The 20,280-nt window shown below is 32.8% G+C and overlaps 2 protein-coding genes, 1 long non-coding RNA gene and 1 pseudogene across 4 annotated transcripts; 3 read left to right on the forward strand and 1 right to left on the reverse strand.

The window, feature by feature from the left end:
• Window positions 1-1,352: 1,352 nt before the first annotated feature.
• LOC111831697 lies at window positions 1,353-2,004 on the reverse strand. Its single transcript, XR_002834807.1, has 2 exons — window positions 1,850-2,004; window positions 1,353-1,607 (listed from the first exon to the last, which is right to left on the reverse strand). It is a non-coding gene; the product is annotated as an uncharacterized LOC111831697 (long non-coding RNA).
• A 6,243-nt stretch (window positions 2,005-8,247) lies between these two features.
• LOC17891750 (non-specific lipid-transfer protein 2) lies at window positions 8,248-9,655 on the forward strand. The gene is made up of 2 exons (XM_006296681.2): window positions 8,248-8,630; window positions 9,391-9,655. The coding sequence occupies exons 1-2, from the start codon at window positions 8,278-8,280 to the stop codon at window positions 9,398-9,400; spliced, it is 363 nt and encodes a 120-aa protein (XP_006296743.1). The 5' UTR covers window positions 8,248-8,277; the 3' UTR covers window positions 9,401-9,655.
• Window positions 9,656-10,921: 1,266 nt separating this feature from the next.
• Window positions 10,922-15,281, forward strand: LOC17892679 (receptor like protein 30). 2 transcript variants are annotated; one of them, XM_023786466.1, is made up of 3 exons: window positions 10,922-11,299; window positions 12,227-15,019; window positions 15,112-15,281. In XM_023786466.1, exon 2 carries the CDS (start codon window positions 12,307-12,309, stop codon window positions 15,013-15,015), a length of 2,709 nt encoding a protein of 902 aa, XP_023642234.1. In that variant the 5' UTR covers window positions 10,922-11,299; window positions 12,227-12,306; the 3' UTR covers window positions 15,016-15,019; window positions 15,112-15,281. The 2 variants fall into 2 exon arrangements, with proteins under 2 accessions (XP_023642234.1, XP_006296914.1); XM_006296852.2 differs by lacking the exon at window positions 10,922-11,299 and having other exon boundaries at window positions 11,742-15,019.
• Window positions 15,282-17,157: 1,876 nt separating this feature from the next.
• Window positions 17,158-20,278, forward strand: LOC17890837 (annotated as a pseudogene).
• Window positions 20,279-20,280: the final 2 nt, after the last annotated feature.

The following is a 20,280-nucleotide window of genomic DNA, read 5'->3' on the forward strand; positions in this document are numbered from 1 at the left end:
AAATACTCTCTCTCTATCTCTCTCTCTCTCTCTCTCTCTCTCTCTCTCTCTCTATATATATATATATATATATATTCTTTCTCAGAAAAGCAGTGACAACAACAATACCAACCAAAAGATTTACCTAAATCGACATTAATTAAACCACATTTTGATTTAATTAATAAATCAATTAGCTTCGTAATTCAATTGTAATTAAACCGACTCCACTCCAATTTCCAACACCAACTCAAATCTTCCATTATTTTCTGTAACATGGACGTTATACTATCATCACCCGTTGTGACACCCTAGTTTGCAGAGAGGTTTAAATGGATTGATTTGGCCACTTATATCAACAAAGTGAACTTATCTAACAAGTCTTAAAGGCCTCCCGTCATACCTGTACGTAGCTAACCTACCATCAGATATAGGTGGAACCACGGATTGAGAAAGGCGTAGGGCCCATTTAGAGGGGTAGGCTAATGGATGCAGAGTGAACATGGGGCCCACTACGAGAGGTGACGGTCGGGGCTTTACACCTCTTATAATAGGTCCGGCGCTTTTGTATAGCGGTTTTTGGCATAGCTATCACATCTTCATCATAACGATTTTAATCTATTAAATATAATATTAAATAATAATATTCCAAAATCTGGTTGTAAATTCTGAATATTTAATTTTTAATTTTAGATTCCAATATATTTAGTTTTAATTTGTAAGAATAAAAAAATATATAATAAAAATAGTTTACAAAGAATAAAAATAATCATTAATATTAATAATAAAAATTTAGAAAGGAAATGTTTTGTCTTAGTATATTACTCAAAATATAAAATTCTACAAATTTTACAAACGTTTTCTATCAATCTGAAATATAAGAATGCACATCACATATAAAGCTAATAAATGTCTCCTTCTTTTTCTTTACCTCAAAAAAAAAACCCAAAAGAGAGAGAAAACAAGATTTCAATGTATATATTTTATTATAGAGAAGTCGAGAAAAAGTATTGTGAAATATGTATAAAAAACACAAACTAATAAACAAAACCGTACAAAAAAGAAGATTTAGATAATAAAACCCTAAGACTAAAAGGAAAACAGAACTCGAACAATCAAGATATATATATACTGCTCAAAATAGTCCTGGGCGTTCGGGTTATTCGGGTCGGGTTATTCGGTTTAGAGGAAATTCAGTTTTCAAAATATCTCACCGAATAGACCCGAATTAAAATTCGGTTCGGGTCGGTTTGGTTGGCTGTTTGTTCGAATCGGTTATTAGCTAAATTTTAAGCTCCGAATTTGAACCGATTATTTTTTGATTCGGTTTTTTTTGGTTTACATTTTAGAATAAGGAATATTAACAAGGTAAATCTCGATAACAACAGCGCAATTAACATAATTAAGAGGCTATAATAAAACATCAAGCCCAATTAACAAAATTAAGAGGCTATAATAAAACATCAAGCCCACATCAAATTATAGTAACCAAGCCCAAATCCACCTAGATCTAGGTTTTCAACCGAACAGCAATTGTGACGACGAACCGACGCTCCGCTGCTTGAACTGCCGTACTCCAAGTTCCTCACCGTCTTTCTCATTGTTGTCGACTTGTTATGAGAATCCATCTACAAAACTCAAAAAAGTAAGCATTAGATTTAGATAAACACTTTCAGAAACACAGATGCAGAAATAAACATAACAAACTAATTAATATACCTGGGAAAATCCAGAAAAATGAAGAAAAGAGATCAAAAGAGTAGAAAAATCAGAGTTTGTACTTTGTAGAGACAGAGAAAAATTATAGACGTCACCAAGGTATTAAAGTATTAAAGGAACTAGGGACTAAGGAGAAAGAAGAAGCTTTTACCTTTCAGAAATTCGCTCTTTAAGGGTCCTAACTCCTAAGAGACTGAGAGAATGAAGAATGAATTGATGAAGTGACAAAGATGAACTGATGAAGTGCTGAAGATGAAAGAAGAAGTTTTTGATTTTCTTCGGTTTCGCAAGAGGCAGATCTAAACAAGAAAATTAGGGTTAATGAATCAATTACGTTTATATAGTGTAGCTGTAAAATCTCGGTTTAGGATAAACCAATCGGCTCCGAGTACCAAACCCAAACAAACCGACATCCAAATCCTCTGAAAAACTTAGCCGATCGGTTCAATCTCTTCTGATTTCTCGGTGCCGATAACCGAAACATTCGGTTCTCTCGGGTCGGTTTGTTCGGGTTTCACCGTATGCCCAACGCTAGCTCAAAAGCAATTGGTTTAAGAAGCAAAAAGAAGAGATAAGAAGATAAGAATCTTTTTTTATTCGATTTAAAAAAGAACATATTTGAGTAGATCAAAGAAATTAAAACATTAAAATATTCGAGTTTCTTACATTTATGAGAATAAAATTAGAGAGAGTGTCAAGTCTAGTGAAAAAATTCCAGTTTATGAGTTGTATCTATGAATGACGGTGAAAGAGGCTATTACGAAGAGGAATATGATGAAAGTCATGAGATCACAGATTGAGAGTAAATACATTGCTGGTTATATATGGAGATAGTCTTCGAAGAAAAAACCAGTTGTGGTGTTAATGGAGGTGTGTGTGTGCTGGGCAAGAGAGATAGGAAAAGAAGTGGGAGGAAGACAAAAGTACTTAGAGCATGAACATTGGTAGGACAGAAAAAATAGTTTTTTTTTTTTTTGCTTTTTTATATTAAAAAAAACAGATAACCAATCGCGGGTCGCCACGTGTCAGTTGGGCATAGGAATAGTGAAACATAAGGCAAAGGACGGTACCGTTTGGAGGTACGTCCCTCTTTGCAAATTTTATTTTTGATTTTTGATTATTTTTTTTTGGTGGGGGACTGGGCAAGGACTGCCCATGCCCATGCCCTTAGGTGAAGAGAAAACTTTAATATAGTGATTATGTTAAGAGAATAATAATAATAATAAAATAAGAAAGAAAAGTGGTCAAACACAACATCTCTTCTCACTTGGGTTTTATTTAATTGAAAAATTGAGGTGGAAAGTTTCTCTTGAAGAAATTGAATTGAAAAAGTAGTGTATTTTCACATAAAGCAAAGCTATCGAGTGAGGATTGAGCGAGTGTAATTTTTTTTCTACTTGAATTTATATTTACAAACTAAAAAAAAAGAAATGTTGAAGCAAGTTTCATTATAGTGATCAGCATATGATAGAAAGATAGAGAGTATGGTACCAATGAACTGTCGAGTAAGGATGGTTTTTTATAAACATGCACAAGAAAAAGATTGAGGGTTTGTAGTACCTATTACTATGTCCTATTCTTGATGTGTTTTATATTATTTTCCTATTATTAATGTGCGTTTGATTATTGTCTCCTATTTATCAGTGAGTGATCGGAATTCAGCCATATGGGCGAGACTTATTTTATTTTTGAAAACTTCTTATTCTTACTCCAAAAATATCACTAGAATGATTATGTGCACTAAAATTTAGTTTAGAGGATTACATATTCATGGTTACGTAACTAAGACTTATGAGGAAAAATTAAAGACTAGCCTATAAATAGCAGCTAAAAATCATAATATATTGCTATTATAGTAAACAAAAAAAACATTTATTTCCATCACAAAAAGAGTGAACATAAATAATATATTTTGCTATGTATTTTTCTCAACTAAAAAATTATTACCATAAAAAAAAAACTAGTACATAAGTCTAAAACCACCTTCAATGGAGGTTCTAAAGAGGTTTTCTATATGGTGCGTAACTTAAAAAAATAAAATCAAAACTCTTATTTATGCTAAGAATCTATGCTTATACTAGAGGTTTAAGAACACTTAAGGATACATAACGTGTTGGATGTGAAGTGTTTTTTTTTTATGTTGTTTTTTGTTTTCTCTCTTATTCTTCTCCCCGATTCTCTTTGTAGTCGTTGAGATTCTCTAAGCTCATTTATCCATCAACCCATCTTTGTCTTCAGCGCATTCCCTAGCATTAATTTGATTTAGCCTCCATTTTGTAAGTACATGTATTAGGCAATGACTTTGTTGTAATTAAATTTGTTTATGATCCTTACACATTAACCATTAACACAAGAAGAGGATTTCTACTAACACAAGAAGATGTTCTCTAGATTTCTAAACATTTAAATAACAAAAAATTATTAAAATCATGAGAAATGAGATAATGCTCTCAAAAGAGAAATTTTGAGAATATATTTAAAAACTCTTATACAACTGGTTAGAATTTTTATTTTAATCAAAATCTAAATAATTATATTATATAAAAATTAATACAACCATTTCTATAAGAAACTCAAAAGAAAAACTTTATTTATTTATAAGTTGGTGAAGGTTTATAATTTTTGACGCTAGAGATGCTCTTCCACTCCAAAGAATTGGTATAACAACAAAACTAAAATTTACATACAGTTAAATTACCAAACTAAATTTTACATACAGTTAAATGACGTTGAGCATCTCTCAACGGAAAAACTTTATTTATTTATAAGTTGGTGAAGGTTTATAATTTTTTTTATATTTTTTTATATTTGTAATTAATATTAAAAGATTATTATATAATTTATTTTGATTACCGTTTGTTTTGGTATGAAAAAAAATAAAACTAACACAAAGTAATCCAATTCGATATAAACTGATTTAGTTGGTTCAAGCCTAACTAAATAGTTTAAGTATATTTTTTCTTTTAGAGTGTCTAGTCATTAATTAAAGCTCTAAATAATATTAATTGCATTTTTGGAAAAATGAGAATATTGACCCCCCCCAAAGCACCATTGAATGACTTGAAAACTATAATTAGAAACACAAATCTAATTAGGTTTAGAAGGTTTTTTATAGAAAAATACAAGAAAACTGTGTCAACCCTTATTATACCGGGTCAACCCAAATTTGACCCACAAAAACATTGTAGCTAAGGTGCCCGATCGGGCTAGTGGTCGGGCCTAAGCTCTGGTTTGTCTCTGGTTTGTTTTCAAAAACTGTGCTCGACTGGGTTTATAAATTGGTTTGAGTTTATGAAAAAGGTTTAGGGAAATAATTAAACAATTAGAAGAGATTATATGTCAGTTTTTGTTTACAAACGAGAATTAAGATTTAGATTTAATAATTAAACAGAATTATATATTAATTTGAGTTTATAAAGGAAAATGAAGGTTTATATTCTACAATTCAACGAAATTAGGTGTTGGAGTGGGTTTAATTAATTAATATTTTGTCTTGATGAATTTTTATAGTATATATTTTATTTATTTAATTTGATATGACATGAAATTATATGACTTGCTCATTTAAGAGAGGTAAATGAAATGTGTGAACTCAAATATCTTCTTTCTAAAATATGAGCATTTATAAAAAAAAGTTCTCTTCAAAATTATAAAATAATGTTATTAATATAATAGGAAAGTATCAATAGGTATACACAAATTATTGAGAAATTAGTTTTCTCTCCTACCCAATTTTTGTGTACTATTCAATATATTTCGAGATTTTTGCCCCAATTTCTCTCTCATCTCTAACTTTTGTCATAATTTTTTTTAAAAATTTTTCGCGTATTACCTTTACTATTTTTTTATATTTGTGGTTGTATGCGAGAATGAGGATATAATTTATGAAGCAGAAGAAGAAGATATGGTGGTGGAAAAATGAGATGTTCTTTGTGAAATCATTAAGAAAGAGAGTAAATTAAGAGAGAAAAAGTACTTGAATTTGAATTGAAACTTAAAGATTCATTACAAAATCCAAGGAAGAACCTTAAAACATAAAACATAGCATAACTCATGAATAATTAAGTTTAGGAGGTCTTTTATAGACAAATACAAGAAAACTGTGTCAAGCCGTATTAAACCGGGTCAATCCCAATTTGACCCAGAAAAATATTGTAGCTAAAGTGCCCGATCGGGCTAGTGGTCGGGCCGCCCTCGAAGTCTCTGGTTTTTCTCAGGTCTGTTTTCAATAACTTTGCCCGACTAGGTGCTCGACTGGGTGTATATACGTCCAGTAAAACAGCGATAACTCTTGAACCGCAGTTTGGATTGGCTTGAAACCACCACCGTTGGAAAGCTAATTCCATTTAATAAAACTTTGATGAAGGACTCTGAAGCTAAATCCGAAGTGAAAAACCTCGTCGATCTTTGAAGGACACGACCAAGTGCTAGCTTGACCCACCGGGTTGGACGCGACACTTCACCTCCTTGTTTCTCCTTTTCGTTTGTCCCTTCTTGCTTCTTTGATTCACTTGCTTCATTCTATTGTTCCTCCATCATTCACATTGCTAGAAATGCTCCAATTAAGCTCCGTTTTGACCTTAAAAGCTTCAAACTCCTTAATTGAACCTCCAAGTACCTACAAAGACTCAACCAATGCAAAATGCAATCTTAATTAAACACACTAAACATGATGAAAAATGCATGAAACTAACTAGAAACAATGCTTAAAAACCAATAAAAACAGTAGATATCATTAACCTTACAGGTAATTTCTACAAGATAAGTAGAGGTTTTGTTAGAGTTGAAGTTGACATGGTTTAATCTACGGGTTTCTAGTTCCTTTGTCTCTTGACTATATTAGATCAAGGCTTGATAACAACTATTATCGGAGTGTGGATGCATTAAGACATGATGTATCAGTTATGTTGGCCAATGCAGAGACTTTCTTTTGTCTAAACAAAAACGTAGCAGTCAAAATCCACATCTCTCTAAATGGTTCGACCACATGTTGTCTTCTTTGTAAGTTAACATCCTCATAGTCGTGCTTATGTATAATGTACGTGAATTGGGGTCTTTGGCTTTGTATGTGCAAGGCTTCTTTAGTCTGACTAGTAAGCACATCCAATGGCGGATGCAAAACAGAATTGTGCCTGGGGCACAAACACATATAAGTTAATCTTAAATTTGTATTATAAAAAAATGAAATTTTAATAACATTAAAGTATATTTTATATTTGAAAATTGAATAATGAGCAACCATTTTTCAAATTACTGTTACAATTAACTATAAAACATAAATACATATAGTACATTTAAATTTACTCATCTAACTATACCACACAGATTTAATATTTAAAAACATTAAATTACTTTAAGAAAAAGATACTTTATGGTTTAATGATTCTAATTTACTATTTTACTAACATTTTTTCACTTAAGATATATGTATACTATACAATAAAAATTAATTAAATTTCTTAAAGTTGAACTGGAAATAGAATAATAAAATAAGAACGGAAAGCAATTCATTTGATCTAAGAATATAAAAAATAAGAAAAATGCTAAATAACATGTAGAAGCAAGGGTTCGAACTCTGAACCAAAAGACAAAAGAGGTACTCATTAACCAACTGTGCTAACGAATCTATTTGACTAATATATACTCGTTAAATCTTAAGAAGGAGTATGGGGCACGTGCCCCACCTCCCAACAGTGTAGATCCGCCCCTGAGCACATCTTTCTTTATGTTCATTTTTTTGGTCTCTTGTGATGTATCCTTATGTTCTAAACTTAGAGCTATTTTTTTTTCACTTTTATTACATGGTTTCTAGATTTAGCTCAGATCATGGTTTGATACTTTATCATTCTCTGGACTCGGGCCTGAGGGGATGTAAGAGATTCGGTATAGAATCTCTAAAAGAAAAAAGATAATTTATCATGGATTGTTTTCTAATAAAATTGTTTTATGAGATTGTCACCACTATGGAGTTGTCCATGTTATTGCCACACTTAACTCGGTAGAGACTACAATATTGAGAAACCAATCCGAAACATGAGATATAGTACTCTCCATTCGTTGTCAACTGATTTTGAGTTGGAAATCTATAATCTAATAAAATGAAACCGTATACTCTCACCAATATATATGCTAAACTTGTGAAAGACGTAAATGCTACTTTATTTATGATATATAAATCTCTAAAATATTTGAAACTTAAATAAAAGGCTACTTATTGTATAGTAATTGTTTCTTGCCACCATCATGGAAATATGACACTGCCTCTTGATCCTTGAGAGACAAACGCACAATTAAGCTCAGGTTTTGTTTCATATTGATATTTTGAACATGATAATTAATAAAAATATTGCTCACTGATATATTGATTCTGATATAAACCAAGAAATGTTAATCAGTATATATATATGAATGGACCTCAAATTAAATGACACTAACAACCAACTACAATTTTATAGTAGTCCATCGCATTCTCATTATATACCACCCACTTTTTCCTTCTCTATATAAACACTTAAGTCTCCTTACTCTCTTCATAACCCATATCTCCTTTTGGAAACAAACACAAATCTCTTAATCAAAATGGCTGGTCTAATGAAGTTAGCATGCTTGGTCTTCGCCTGCATGATTGTAGCCGGTCCAATCACAGCAAACGCGGTTCTGACTTGCACCGCGGTTCGCGGAAATTTAAAAGGTTGCTTTGACTACTTGCTTAAAAATAAACCCCTTTCACTAGCTTGCTGCAGCGGCGTTAGAAACCTTATTGGCATTGCTCATACGACCGCAGACCGTAGACAAGCTTGTCGTTGCCTTCAAAATGCTGCTAGAAATAAAGGCCCTTCTCTCAAGACTAACCGAGCTGCTGCAATTCCTAGGCTATGTAGAGTCAAGATTCCACATAATATTCAAATCAGCAGAAGAACCAACTGCAACACGTTAGTCTCCCTCTTTATATATATGTAACCACAGGTTTTTTTTTTACTGTAAAGATTTTAACTGTAAAAACTCTATATTAGTATATTTATATTAGTATTTTTGCAAACTTTTAATGGCCGCATTAAAATATTTTACTGAAAAATTATATGCTGGAGATAAACATCGAATTTGGGTTGTTTTGATAAGAAAGCAATTGATTTACCACTGGAATACATCTATATATACTGTTACAAAAAACTACTATATTAGTATTATTATGTAAACAGGTCGTATATATATATATATATATTTGAAAACAATTATTACAATTTTTTTGTTAAAACGGGTTAATATTGTTATGCGAAATACATATGAAAACAATTATTACAATTTTTTTTGTTTTAAAAATAACATTTATATACGGATTGTATGACGTGATGAATTTGAATATTATTAAAATATTAAATTAACATTAATCTTATACTTCAAAACCGCTAAAATTTTGTTATACTATTTTTTAACAACACCAATATAAGACATGTCGAATCAACTTTATTTAGTTAAGTTTATGCAATCTTAATATTTCTTAAACAAATTTCAGCATAATTGGAAAATTTTGAATTCAAAAATAAAAAATAAAAGGTTTGCTTCGCTTTACACCGCGAGTTAAAATCTAGTTTAGTAATAAAAAAGAAGTATATGAGTAATTTTTATATTTTTGGTTTTGGAATTTTGGAAACCTATATCAACGTAGTTATGTTTTATTTTATGTGGTTGCAGCCTGACGTGAGCGACAGTTCGATGAAGCTGGACATTTCGATTCCACCAAAGATCAGATAAATGAATTATTGATTTAAAGAAGCTCCTCACAAAAACAAAACTGTATGATTGGTGGGTTTGATATATGTGATATGTCTATTGGTGGGTTTATTGCTAGGTCTGGCTGCATGAACATGTTTTAAATACCACTGCATATATACATTATAACCGCTATTACTCGACAAATTAATACTTTGATGAATTAGTATTTTTTTTTTATCGCAAATTAGTTAAGCTCCATATATATATATATATATATATAAATTCCTAACTCTTTATATTAATAAAATATGTATTATAGTCTTAACATTATCAATTAAAAAAGGTTTTGATGTATATTGACATTAGAAGAAATTAAAAACACAAACGAAAGCTTAAATAATATTTTCATGCATCCAGGCCCAGCCTAGATAGGTAGGTTAGAAGGGCAACGGCACAAGGGCCCGTGAAGCAAAAAGAAATTTTTAAGGAAAAATAGAGTCCAATTTTGTTTTTGTTATATATTTTTTTAGTGTTAAAGGGCCCAAACATTTTTTTTTCCTATGTACAGTGGCCCGTTTTAAATAGAAAAAATTAAAATAAAAAACCCAATATTTTAAGATTTTATGTTAGTAAGGAAAAAGAAAAACAAAATCATATTTATAGAGTCCAAAATTTTTTTTTGCCTTAGGACCCTAATTTTTTTGGGCCGGGGATGCATCCATTCAGTTTAGTAAGACTAAGTACACATACATGTATATATACATAAATTTGTGAACCATATGAATATTACATGAAGTAATTGGACGTATCAGGAAATGAGTAGTAATTATCTCTAGTTACATACTAGTATACTACAAGAAAACAATCGATTTGCGACACATTAACGAGGAATTCGCTAGAAACACTGAATCTTTAGCAAATCAACAGCACCACAAATCCATACGATGTTGAGAAATGTATAGATTAAAAATTTAAGAGTATTCGCTGATTCAAATAATATGTGTTATTTTAAATAAAAACATATGAAAATTGACAATTTTAAATCAATTTATAGCTCAAAAGGGATGGGAAGAATGCCAAGGACAGCAAATGGTGGCACCTAATAATTATATAATTATAACTATGTGTAGGGTTCAATTCTCTCGACATGTCATGCCAAGCAAAATGCATACTCAAACCCCACAACATGTCTTGGATTCATACATTGATTGTCTTAACGACATATGAATTAATAACATATTAATTTCTAGAGTTAATAATTTATCTGTATAAAAATTGAGATATTTAACTAATTTAGAACTAAAAATTATACTCCATCAGTTTTAGAATAAATGATCTTTTAAGCAAATGCATATAGATTAAGAAATCATTTAAGTTTGGTTTATTTCTAAAGAAAAACATCATTTAATACCAACTTAAATACAATTCAACCAATGAAAAAAAATCTGCAGAATATAAATTGATAAAAATAATAAAAAAATATTTAATTTGCATATATTTGTGAGAAAATCATCTAATTTTGAAAAAATAGCCAAAATATCATCTATTATAGAACGAAGGGAGTTTTAATTTGCTAAGGTATTAATTTACGGGAAAAATGTTATAAAAATCCCAAACTTTCAAATTTGGGATGATTTAATCATGAACTTTGAAGAAGTCATTTTAATCATATAGTTTCTATTGACTTTTCCGTAAAATAGTTAAGTTTCGTTGACCTCGCCGATTTAAGCACAACGTTTGATCTCTCTTTAAATTTTGAAGATGGTGTTAACTATTTGTGACCTGCTTCCATTTAGCTAAACGACCATGGTTTTTTAAACAAAGAAACGACGCCAGAAGACACTTTATTCCTCCACGAGTCCACACCATAGCAACATTTTGACGAGAGGTAGAGAGAATTTGTGGATTTTTTGAGGGTTAGCGATTTAGATTTGTGAATTTGTGAATCGATTTTGGGATTTAGTTTCTTCAGTTGGTTAAACGATGTCGTTTTCTAAAATATTTCATGAACAGTTAACCCCGTCTTTGAGATATAAACATAAATTACAAATATCATGCTCAAATCGGCGAGGTCAAAAAAACTTAGTTATTTTACAGAAAAGTCAACATAAACTGTGTAATTAAAATGAGTTTTTCAAAGTTCAGGATTAAATCATCCCAAATTTGAAAGTTCGGGATTTTTATGACATTTTTCCCATTAATTTACTAAGTAACTTGGGCAAAGTTTTCATCAACTTAGACGCATTAATTAGCTCTTGAGAGATAACGTTCGAGCCAAAGCGAGAAAGAGTGGTAAGAGTTAAAGGATGGTACCATCGTATGTGGTTTAGAAAAACTTTAAATCATTTGTCGAACATGTGTATCAGACATGAATTTGGATCACTGATCAATCCAATCATCCAAATAAGTCAACAAAGACGATTTTTCAGAAAGAACAAAAAAACAAGATACATTAATTTTGATAATACCTATCGTTGAAATGTCATGTACTCTTTTTTCTTGGGTTTAAATTGTGGTTGAGAAGTCAGATGGTGAGATTGGAAAGTACTTCTAATCAATGCGTTTAAGTTGGTTGATGAACATTTTGCCCAAGTTACTTAGTCAAGTTGAGAGGTTTAGCTTTTATTGTGTATATAAAGAGATGAGTATGAAACCATATATTATCATCACAACTTCCATTTTCTTTCCTTTTGCACTATTGATATTCAAGAAAGTAAAATACTTAGAAAGATGAAAGACTCTCGAAACTTAACCATTTTCACTATTCCTAGTACTCTTTCTTTTCTCTTATATTTCCTTTTTAATGTCTCTGAAGTGTTTGCGGCTCCTACCAAACACTTGTGTCGTTCTGATCAAAGGGATGCAATTCTCGAGTTCAAGAATGAGTTCCAGAGTATGGATCAAGTGTCTTATTTTGACAGCTATCCTCCCAAGACGGATTCATGGGAGAAGGACAGCGACTGTTGTTATTGGGACGGTATCACATGCGATGAAAAGTCCGGGGATATAATCGAGGTAGACCTTAGTTTCAGCTCTCTTAGTGGCCAGCTTAGTTCCAAAAGTAGTCTTTTTAGGCTTCAACACCTTCATTTTGTAACCAAGATTAACCTTTCAAATAATGATTTTGTTGGTCCAATCCCATCTTCACTTGGAAACTTTTCTAGTCTCACCACTCTTGACGTTTCTAGAAATCATTTCAGTGGTAAGATTCCTTCTTGGATTGGAAACCTTTCTCATCTCACCTCTCTTGACTTTTCTCATAATAGTTTAGTTGGTGAAATCCCATCTTCACTTGCATATCTTTCAAATCTCACTTCTATCAACCTCTCTTATAACGATTTCGATGGTAAGCTTCCTTCTTCGATTGAAAACCTTTCTAGTCTCGCCATTTTTCGACTCTCTCGTAACAATTTTTTTGGTGAACTCCCACCTTCAATTGGTAATCTTTTGCATCTCACTAATCTTAGTCTCGATCGTAACAATTTCTCTGGTAAAATCTCATCTTCACTTGGAAATCTTTCGCATCTCACCTCTATTGACTTCCATAATAACAATTTTGATGGTGAAATACCATTTTCATTTGGAAATCTTTCACATCTCACCTCTCTTGTCCTCTCTGTCAACAATTTTGTTGGTGCAATCCCATCTTCTTTAGGTAGTCTGAATAAGTTGTCCATATTAAATGTTAAATCAAATAAGCTTAGTGGTAGCCTTCCCGATGCACTAGTAAATATGAAAAAATTGTCAAAATTATCTCTTTCCAATAATCAGCTCATAGGTACCATTCCTTCTTCTTTCTTCACTATTCCTTCTTTAGATACTATTACTTTAGATAATAACCAACTAAACGGTACTCTTGAGTTTGGGAATATATCTTCATCATCTAAGCTAATAGTGTTACGCCTTGGCAATAACCACTTCATAGGACCAATCTCGAAATCTCTCTCCAAATTAGCTAGACTTAAGGAACTTGACCTTTCCAATTTAAACACCCAAGTGTCAGTTGACTTTAGCTTTCTCTTGCATCTCAAGTCGCTTCGAAAACTTTATCTACCCAATCTGAACACCACTAGTACGATTAACTTAAACGTTATCTTATCAAAGTTAAAGTCACTAGAAACATTAGATCTTTCAGGAAACCATGTTTTAGTCACAAACAAGAGTTCAGATTCATATGGTCCATGGTTAAGTGAGATATACTTGTCCGGATGCAGTATCACCGAGTTCCCAAAGATCTTAAGAACCCAAGACCAAATGACGACATTAGACGTTTCCAACAACAAAATCAAAGGTCAAGTACCTGGCTGGTTATGGTCACTAGCAAATCTTCAGTACGTGAATCTTTCCAACAACACTTTCATCGGTTTCGGAAGATCAACGAATCTTGGACTATCCTCAGTCCCGGAGTCATATATGAAGCAATTGTTTGGCTCGAACAACAGTTTCACGGGAAAGATTCCGTCTTTCATATGTGAGTTGTCCTATCTAACCACTCTTGATTTGGCTAACAACAAACTCAGTGGCTCAATTCCACATTGTATGGGAAACATTCAAGTTCTAAATCTTCGACATAATCGTCTTAGTGGAGTTATTCCAGAGGATGTATTTGACAGTCTAATTTTGCTTGACGTCGGCCATAATCAACTAGAAGGAAAGCTTCCAAGATCTTTGGTTCGTGTCTCCTTTCTTGAAGTTCTTAATGTGGAAAGCAACAGAATCAATGATACATTTCCTTCTTGGCTAAGTTCTCTGCAAGAGCTACACATTCTAGTCCTTCGCTCCAATGCATTCCATGGTCCAATACAACAAATTAAGTTTGCTACGCTGCGAATCATCGACATATCCGATAACCAATTCAATGGAACATTGCCCCCGAGCTTCTTTGTCAATTTGCTTGCAATGTTCTCACTAGCAAAAAATGAAGATCAATCTACCAGAGAGACCACACTAATGTCTCACAAAAACTACATGAGTACAGACCACTATTATTTTTATTCAATGGTTTTGATGAATAAAGGTATAGAGATGCAGCTGGAGCGTGTCCTTAATATCTTCACAGCAATCGACTTTTCGAGAAATAAATTTGAAGGAGAGATTCCAAGGTCCATTGGTTTGTTAAAAGAGCTTTATGTGCTCAACTTGTCAAACAATGCTTTCAGTGGCCACATCCCATCATCAATGGCGAACATGATAAAGCTGGAATCACTTGACGTTTCCCAAAACAATATTTCCGGAGAAATTCCACAGGAGCTAGGGAACCTCTCAAACCTTGCGCGCATGAACTTCTCTCATAACCGGCTTGTAGGTCTGGTACCAGGGGGCACTCAGTTTCTAACACAAAATTGCTCCTCTTTCGAGGACAACCTCGGACTATTTGGCCCTTCACTTGAGAAAGTTTGTCTCGAGAAAACATCGCAAGAATCCAAAATGACCGAACCAAAAGAAGAAGAAGAAGTTATAAATTGGAAAGCAGCTGCAATTGGATCCATACCTGGCATTGTCTTTGGATTGACGATGGGATACATACTGGTTTCTTACAAACCAGAGTGGCTCATGAACCCTTTTGGTCAAAATAAAAGCAAAAGCATAAGCTCAACTCATTAAAAAGGTAATATGGAAGAACTAAGACAATAGTATCATAACATTTCTAGATGTATGAATAAATGAAACTAACATATCTATTGTTCTTTGTTTGTATAGCTTTCTTGAACCTAAGCTGAAGAATCATTGGAAGAAAATAAAAGGAACCAAACCAGACGTAATGGAGAAAGAAGAAAACAAGAAATCTACTTAAAATTTTAGTTGTTGCTTCTTGTTAAGCTTCGTGTGTTTCTCATTCGCTATGATCTTTCTTCTTTCTTCATAGTTTACTTCTTCTCCTATTCATTCATATGAACGATATTACGTACCAAGAGGATGCATCGGCATACGAATATGGATAAGTGGATTATAAGTTTTTTTTAAAAGATTTTGGAGAACTAGAGTGGAAATAAGTATATGAAAAAATTATATTTGATAACTTGATCACTGAATCTAAATACAACCTGATATTGGGTATGATGAAGGATTGAACTTGACCAAAAATAGAAACTCTATGAAAAAGTTTTTAGGTTGATTAATCTAGGTTACCCAAACCTTCGTTTTTAGGGTTACCCTAAACTAAAAATAGAAAGCAAACTGATTAATCTAGGTTACCTAACTAAATATATATTAATCTTTTTCATTTTCCCTATCTTTTCTTTATTTGACACAATCGTTGCCTTTAGGCTTTAATATCCCACATACAACAGTTTAATTTCCTACAATTTCTTAAATTTTTCATCAAAATTTTGTAGGAGGAAATTTCAATTATAGACTATAGTTCTTTTGTGAAATATCGTATGATTTCGTGATGTTTTCTTGTTGTTGTGATATGGAGGTCCAAGTTCAAGCTAGTGTGTTTCCTTCTCTAGCTCTTAGAAAATTCATATTTTAAACCTTTTATTCTCACGTTAGATAAAATTTTTGAAGTAGTGTTGTAGTTTTCTTTAATTATAAAAAAAAAGAACAAAAAATAAAAACTAAAGGCGGATTTTAATGATTGATCCAAAATGAAATAAAACCAAATGAATCACCACGGAACTCGAAGTTAGTATTGTAAGCTATTGGGTCTTTAAAGTCACATTGGAGACCCAAAAGCCAAAAGGATTTGGGTGAGTTAAACGATAATATGGTTAGTGTGTGTACTCGCAGATTTTTTTTCTAACAAACCTATTCACAGATCCTCTTTGAGATTCTATAAATCGTTCTTATTCTTTTTTTTTTCTCTTTCTTTTGTCATTATCACACAAAACCATGATTAAATATAAAACAATGTTACCTGAGAATTGTGTAATGCAACGTAAGAGAAAGGAAAAACCAATGCCTGGTGTCTTGCATAAATCCGAAAAACAATAGATGGAAAAGTTAAATAAGTCACAGTAAATTTATTTGTAATTTTAGCTACACATGTTAAGGGAAATTTACCGTATAAACGAAACTGCAATTTTCTTGTAAGAGATTAGAGATAAACTGATGAATGATGAAAAATGATTATTGTGAAACGTATGAAAAGCTTTTTAATTCTACGATTTTTGGAAAATAAGAAGACAACGTCGCTCTAATTTCTTTTTTAGTTACTAATTAAATAGGTTAGTTTTTTTTGGACCTTTTATCTTAAACAATTTTTTTAATAATAGACCTTTTTGTTCAAGAATTTGTTTTTCACAATCTATCGACATCAGTTTTTTAGAATGGAACCTTATTTTGTATTTTTTTTTTTTTTTTTCAGATTTTACAAAAGAAAATTATGGGCCTTTTGATTTATGAACCATAGACAAATGCCTAATCTGCCAATGGACGTAAGATGGGGCTGTGTGTGTGGGCATAAAAGCTTAAGATATCTTTCTACGAGATTGGTATTGTGTTTGACATGTATTGGATCACTAGTCATCTTCATAAGTAAACAAAGGACGTAGTCAGTAGCCACCGAAATCAACTAGCAAATAATTTTTTAGAAAAAATTCAAATTAATATTGTCATATCATGTCTCGTGTAATGCCACGAGAAACTCTGAAAAGTCTTCAACGAAAATAAAATTGCTTTTGGAATGCCTTATTAATCAGTCAACCATAGTTTTTTTTTTATATTTATTATGTCTATAAAGATATGAGAATGAAACCATGTTATCATCACAATTTCCATTTTCTTGATTTTTCATTTTGGAACTCAAGAAAGTACAAAGAATACTTCAAAAAAAGATGAAAGGCTGCTCTTGGAACTCAATAAGTCGTTTCATTCTTGTTACTCTCTTTTTCGTCTTCTTTTTCACTTCTAATCATATAAACGTGTTTGCAGCACACTTGTGTCATCCGGAACAAAGAGAAGCACTGCTCGAGTTCAAGAACGAGTTTAAGATTCAAAACTCTTGTGATGAAGGGACTCTAAAGACGGATTCGTGGGTCAATAACGTCGATTGTTGTTCTTGGGATGGTATTAGATGTGATACCAAGTTTGGGGATGTGATCGATCTCAACCTTAGCTATAGCTGCCTCCAAGGTCAGCTCAATTCCAAAAGTAATATTTTTAGGCTTCAAAACATTCGTTTTCTAGACCTTTCAAATAATCAATTCAGTGGTCAAATCCTATCTTCACTTGGAAACTTTTCAAATCTCACCACTCTCGACCTTTCTCAAAATCATTTCACTGGTCAAATCCCATCTTCACTTGGAAGTCTTTTTCACCTCACCTATCTTGCCCTCAATCAAAACAGTTTTGTTAGTGGTGGCATCCCAACTTCACTTGGAAATCTTACTCATCTCACCGTTCTTGGCCTATGTGGAAACAATCTTGTTGGTGAAATCCCATCTTCACTTGGAAATCTTTCTCATCTCACCGATCTTGCTCTTTGTGAAAACAATCTTGTTGGTGAAATCCCATCCTCATTTAAAAATCTTTTGCATCTTACCTTTCTCGATCTTTCACAAAATAGTTTGGTTGGTGAATTCCCATTTTTTTTTGGCAGTTTTAACCACTTGGTTGACTTAGCTATAGAATTCAACGATTTTAGTGGTAACTTTCCCGTTACACTACTAAACCTAACAAAGCTGTCAAGTTTATCACTCGACAGCAACAAGTTCACTGGTACACTTCCTCCTAACATGAGCTCACTTTCAAAATTAGTGTTCTTTTACGCAAGGGGAAATGCTTTTACTGGAACTATCCCTTCTTCTCTCCTAAACATTCCTTCTTTGAATTATATTGACTTGAGTTATAACAAACTCAATCGAATTCTTGAGTTTGGGAATATAACTACATCACTATTTGACTTACGCCTTGGCAATAACAACTTCAAAGGGCCAATCCCCAAATCCATTTTCAAATTAGTCAACCTTTGGAGACTTGATCTTTCCCATTTCAACACCCAAGGCTCAGTTGACTTTAGCATCTTCTCGCATCTCAAGTCACTGGTAGATCTTGACCTATCCCATTTGAACACCACCACTACATTTGACTTGAATGTAATATTATCAAGTTTCAAGTCACTAGATACATTGTATCTCTCAGGCAACAAGGTTTCAGCCACAAACACAAGTTCAGTTTCAGATCCTCCATTATTAGGGGATTTTAACTTGTCAGGATGTGGTCTCACCAATTTCCCAGAGTTCCTGAAAACTCAACACACAATGAGGAGTTTAGACATTTCCAACAACAAAATAGATGGTCAAGTTCCGGGCTGGTTATGGACGCTGCCAAATCTGTATAATGTGTATATTTCCAACAACACTTTTATTGGTTTCCAAAGACCAATAAAACCAAGATTGTCTTCAACCTTGAGGTACTTTTTTGGCGCCAACAACAACTTCTCTGGAAAGATTCCATCTTTCATATGTGCGTTGGGCTCTCTAACCGTTCTGGATTTGTCTAACAACAAATTCAATGGTTCAATCCCTCGTTGCATGGGATATTTTAGTAGTACTCTTGAAGTTATAAATCTTAGAAATAATCGTCTTTGTGGAGGTCTTCCGGTGAATATATCTGCAAGTGTAAAGTCGCTTGACGTCGGCCATAACCAACTGGTGGGAAAGCTTCCAAGAAATTTGGTCCGTAACTCTTCTCTTGAAGTTCTCAATGTGGAAAGTAACAAAATCAGTGATGTGTTTCCTTCCTGGTTAAGTTCTCTACAAGACCTACAAGTTCTTGTTCTTCGTTCCAATGCATTCCATGGACCGATACAACATACCGGGTTTTCTAAACTGCGAATCATCGACATATCCAATAATCACTTCAGTGGAACTTTGCCTTCAATATTTTTTGTCAACTGGACTGCAATGTTTTCACTTGGAAAAACTGAAGATCTGTCGAATGGAGGGTATATGGGTACATACTATTACAGTGATTCAATGGTTTTGATGAATAAAGGCCAAGAAATGGAAATGGTGCGTATCTTAAATATCTTTACATCGATCGACTTTTCCGGAAACAAATTTGAAGGAGAGATTCCAATGTCCATTGGTTTATTGAAGAGCTTCATGTACTTAACTTGTCAAACAATGCTTTCACTGGCCACATCCCATCAAGAATGGCAAACCTAAGAGAGCTCGAATCGCTGGATGTTTCTCTAAACAAGCTTTCAGGAGAAATTCCACAAGAGTTAGGGAAACTCTCATACCTTGCATACATGAACTTCTCCCATAACCAGCTTGTAGGTCTTGTACCAGGAGGTACTCAGTTTCAAACACAGCCTTGCTCCTCTTTCGCGGACAACCCGGGACTTTTTCGCCCTTCACTTGAGAAAATTTGTGTAGATATCCACAAGAAAACATCACAACAATCAGAAATGCCAAATCCAAGAGAAGATGAAGAAGAGATTATAAGTTGGACAGCAGCTGCAATTGGATTCATACCTGGCATTTCCTTTGGATTGATGTTGGGATACATATTGGTTTCTTACAGACCAGAGTGGTTCATGAACCCTTTTGGCCGAAAGAAACGCAGAAGCACAAGCACCACAACTCACTAGAGCCAGTGAGGTAATGTTCTGAATTTATAAAAGCTTATATATATAATAATAACATAGTCTGAATTTATAAAAGACTATATATTAACGTATCAACATTTCTTTTGTTAATAGGTGAAGAATATAGAAGAACAGAATCAAGCAACCTAACCAAATAGACTACATATAGAAAGAAGTTCATAAATAAAATTCAGTTATATCGAATTACAGTTTTGCTTTGTTTTGTTTTGTATTGGTTTATATTTATATACATGTGTTTCTTATTCACTATGTTATCTATTTGTCTCTTTAAACAACCATGGTGTCGGTACAATATACTAGTAAAAGAATTC

This window comes from Capsella rubella, unplaced genomic scaffold (genome assembly GCF_000375325.1).
Source record: "Capsella rubella cultivar Monte Gargano unplaced genomic scaffold, Caprub1_0 scaffold_3, whole genome shotgun sequence".
Lineage (NCBI taxonomy): Eukaryota > Viridiplantae > Streptophyta > Magnoliopsida > Brassicales > Brassicaceae > Capsella > Capsella rubella.

Bases quoted from the DNA above. Each gene is read 5' to 3' on its own strand.
- LOC17891750 (XM_006296681.2), top strand. From the start codon at position 8,278: ATGGCTGGTCTAATGAAGTTAGCATGCTTGGTCTTCGCCTGCATGATT.
- LOC17892679 (XM_006296852.2), top strand. From the start codon at position 12,142: ATGAAAGACTCTCGAAACTTAACCATTTTCACTATTCCTAGTACTCTT.